The following is a 3,788-nucleotide window of genomic DNA, read 5'->3' as shown; positions in this document are numbered from 1 at the left end:
CCTTAGATCCCACAGATTCCCATAGGCCTCACAGGAAAGAGATGGGTGTGCTGGTCATGAGGAGTGACAGGCAACCCCCTTACCATGGGGGATTTTGGTGCACCTGGCACGCAGAAGGGCGTGATACGGATGCAAATGTGAACTGGTGATGGGTGCACAGAGCAGGTGGGAGATGAAGGCGCTGGAGATAGCTGTGGGTGGCGAGATCATAGATTTATAGGTTGCTATAAGGTCTCCTCGGAGCCTTCTCTTCTCCAGGCTAAACAACCCCAACTCTCTCAGCCTGTACCGTGGGAGAAAGAGAGCAGCACCCACCTCGCTGCAGCCTCTTTTCAGGCAGTTGTAGACAGTGATAAGGTCTCCTCTCAGCCTTCTCTTCTCCAGGCTAAACAACCCCAGTTCCCTCAGCGGCCCCTCACCACAAGAAGGATGTTGAGGCTCTGGAGCGAGTCCAGAGAAGAGCAACAAAGCTGGTGAGGGGGCTGGAGAACAGGCCTTATGAGGAGTGTCTGAGGGAGCTGGGGTTGTTTAGCCTGGAGAAGAGGAGGCTGGGGGGAGACCTCATTGCTCTCTACAACTACCTGAAAGGAGGTTGTGGAGAGGAGGGTGCTGGCCTCTTCTCCCAAGTGACAGGGGACAGGACAAGAGGGAATGGCCTCAAGCTCCGCCAGGGGAGGTTTAGGCTGGACATTAGGAAAAAATTCTTCACAGAAAGGGTCATTGGGCACTGGAACAGGCTGCCCAGGGAGGTGGTTGGGTCACCTTCCCTGGAGGTGTTTAAGGCACGGGTGGACGAGGTGCTAAGGGGCATGGTTTAGTGTTTGATAGGAATGGTTGGACTTGATGATCCGGTGGGTCTCTTCCAACCTGGTTATTCTATGATTCGATGATTCCTAATAACCCTTGTTCTGCAGCCCTTTCATCAGTTTTGTTGCTCTTCTGTGGATGCTCTCCAGGTCAGCATAGAATCATAGAATTTTAGAATCATAGAATCATAGAACGATTTGGGTTGGAAGGGACCTTAAAGACCATCTGGTTCCATCCCCCTGCCACGGGTCATGGCATGGATCAGCCTCAGCATCTCGGGATGCAGAATGCATACTGGGGAGAGGTGGGGGTGCTGGACCACTGTGGGGACAGGGGCAACGCGGGGGGTGGGGTGGAACGGGACACTGTTAGTGGCGCAGGGGGCACCAAGGACTCAGGCAGTGACACGGGGGGCACTGTCAGTGGCACGAGAGGCACCAAGGATGCGGGCAGTGGCGCAGGGGGCACCAAGGATGCTGTCGGTGGCATGGGGGGCACCAAGGATGCGGGAGATGGCACAAAGGGCACCGAGGATGCGGACAGTGGTGCGGGGGGCACCGAGGATGCAGGCAGCGGTGCGGGGGGCACTGATGATGCTGTCGGTGGCGCGGGGGGCAGCGAAGCCCACGCGTCCCGGGCGGGTCCGCCACCCCCTCCGGTGCCGCGGGGCCGTGCGGGGCGGCGGCGAGCGGGCCTGACGTCACCGGCCGGGGCGGCTATAGGCTGCGGGCGGCGCTCCCCGAAGCGGCGGCGGCTCCGCTCTCCGCGCTCACTCCGCGCTGCCGCAGCCCCCAGCGCCCGCGGCGCCCGGGCGCTCCCAGGTAAAAGGGCTGCGGGGGCGGGGTGGGGGGGGAAAACGCCACCGAGGGGGCAGCTTCCACCCCCTTCCCCAAGCCCCGGCAACGGCTTCGTCAGCTTGTCCGCACCGGGATGCGGGGATGGGGCAACTGGGATGCGGGGACCCATCAGCCGGGATGCGGGGACCCATCAGCTAGGATGCGGGGACCCATCAGCCGGGGTGCGGGGACCCATCAGCCGGGATGCGGGGACCCATCAGCCGGGATGCTGGGACCCATCAGCCGGGGTGCGGGGACCCATCAGCCGCGATGCGGGGACCCATCAGCCGGGAGGCTGCGATCCATCAGCCGGGATGCGGGGTTCCGTCAACCTGGATGCAGGGATCGGGCAGCCGGGATGCAGGGACCCGTCAGCCGGGATGTGGGTAGCCGGCAGCAGGATGCGGGGAACCCATCAGCCGGGATGCCGCTCCCTTCGTCTTTCCCTTCCTTCCCCGCCGCAACTAGTTGGGCTGAGCGGGCGGGCGGTGCTGCCTTGGGATGCTGAGTGGTTTGCGAAGTCGGTGCCCCGTCCCGGTGCCTCCACCCGCCCTGCCGCCCGCAGGAGGAGCCGCCGGGAGCGGGGAGGCGGCTGCCGCAGCCGCCCGCACCGTGTTTTGGGGAGGGGGAGCTGCGCAGGGTGGGTGCCTCGGGGCGCTGATGTGTCCGGCTCCCTTTGCAGGCTGCTCTTGTCACTTTAGAGCTGAGCCGGCAGCATCCCGGGCATTTCCAGCGAGCGCCCGCCAGCAGCCCGGCACTGGTTGAGATTTAGGCGTCTTCAGAGAGGGGAGGAAGATCCTCGTCTTCCGAAGCCTCCTCAATGAGTGCCAAGCTCTCCAAGGAGTTGAGGCTGTCCCTGCCACCTTGTCTCCTGAACAAGACGTCTGCCACTTTAAACGCCAGCAGCACCTGCATCACGCAAGTGGGTCAACTCTTCCAGTCCTTCTCATCCACCCTGGTTTTAATTGTCCTGGTCACCCTCATCTTCTGCCTGATCCTCCTCTCCCTCACCACCTTCCACATTCACAAGAGGAAGATGAAGAAGCGGAAAATGCAAAAGGCTCAGGAGGAGTACGAACGGGACCACTGCACCCGCAGCAGCAATAGTGGCAGCCAGCACCCTGGGGTGGGGATGCAGGGAGAGGCACCCCAAGGAAGAGACATCCGTCTGGGAAGACCTCCCCAGGACTCGGAGATCCAACGTCCCTCTCCCTCAGCAGCCCCAAGCTCCCAGCAAGCACGGGCTTGTTTGGACACAGCGGGTGCGGGGCTCTTGCAAACAGTGATTTTGTCATGATGGTTTGGGGGAGACCTCACAAAGGCGCTGGTTGGTGGTTGTAAATACCTGAGTGATTATTCCAGTCCCCGAAGAAGAAGAAAACATTGCTAATTCAAATGAACCAACAAGCCCACAATCCAAGCGCATGACAGATCACATTGCGTTTCTCATTGACTGTGCAAGGAAAGGATACATCTTTTTACCGGAGAAGGAGCTGAATGCAGCTACCAAATACCAAGTCGCTCACCTGGAGGAGAGGGTCAGGGGATGGGGGTCCCTTTTCCCTGGACGTCACTACCCTGAAACCTGGGCAATACCACTCTCTTGGGATTCCTGCTGCACCCTATCACCATTGCATGGAGTGGGTTGGGGTGTGGGTGAGTGGCACTGGGAGAGACGAAGGTCTGGCAGGTGTCTTGGGACCCCTTGTCTCCTCAGAGCAGGGTCTCTCCCTGGTCTCTCCTTCTGTGCTAGGACTTATATCCCTGTCCCACCCTTCTCACTCCTTTCCAGGACTGTATATTGGTTTGTGTAGAAAAGGCCACCCCTAGTTGGGCTTAACTGGAAGCACCCTCTGGCCCCACAGCCCTGTGCCCCCCAGCTGCAGTGCTGAGCATCCCATTGTCTGGGGGAATGGAGCCAGTTTTCTGCACAGAGAATGCCTGAGCTTTCCTCTCCCCTTAGCTCCCTGCATCTTCAAATGCACATCCTCCGCCTCCCCATCATTCCCACCCCATCCCCTTGACATGAAACCTGAAGTCCATACCTGGTACCACTTTGTGTTGCAGGGTGAGGTGATGTGCAGTAACTTGCCCGTCCTCCCCCCCGAGAGGGTGTCCTTGTATCTCCTGTTGGTCCTTAAACAA

General features: G+C 60.1%; 1 protein-coding gene across 1 annotated transcript; it reads left to right on the top strand.

Annotated features, from left to right (window-relative positions):
• Positions 1–2,291: 2,291 nt before the first annotated feature.
• On the top strand, positions 2,292–3,190 carry C1H11orf87 (chromosome 1 C11orf87 homolog). The gene has a single exon (XM_069883436.1). The coding sequence runs from the start codon at positions 2,464–2,466 to the stop codon at positions 2,938–2,940; it is 477 nt and encodes a 158-aa protein (XP_069739537.1). The 5' UTR covers positions 2,292–2,463; the 3' UTR covers positions 2,941–3,190.
• The last annotated feature ends 598 nt before the right edge of the window (positions 3,191–3,788 follow it).

Source organism: Phaenicophaeus curvirostris, chromosome 1 (assembly GCF_032191515.1).
Source record: "Phaenicophaeus curvirostris isolate KB17595 chromosome 1, BPBGC_Pcur_1.0, whole genome shotgun sequence".
Classification (NCBI taxonomy): Eukaryota; Metazoa; Chordata; class Aves; order Cuculiformes; family Cuculidae; genus Phaenicophaeus; species Phaenicophaeus curvirostris.
This window is presented reverse-complemented; position numbering and strand designations above follow the sequence as displayed.

Bases quoted from the DNA above. Each gene is read 5' to 3' on its own strand.
- C1H11orf87 (XM_069883436.1), top strand. From the start codon at position 2,464: ATGAGTGCCAAGCTCTCCAAGGAGTTGAGGCTGTCCCTGCCACCTTGT.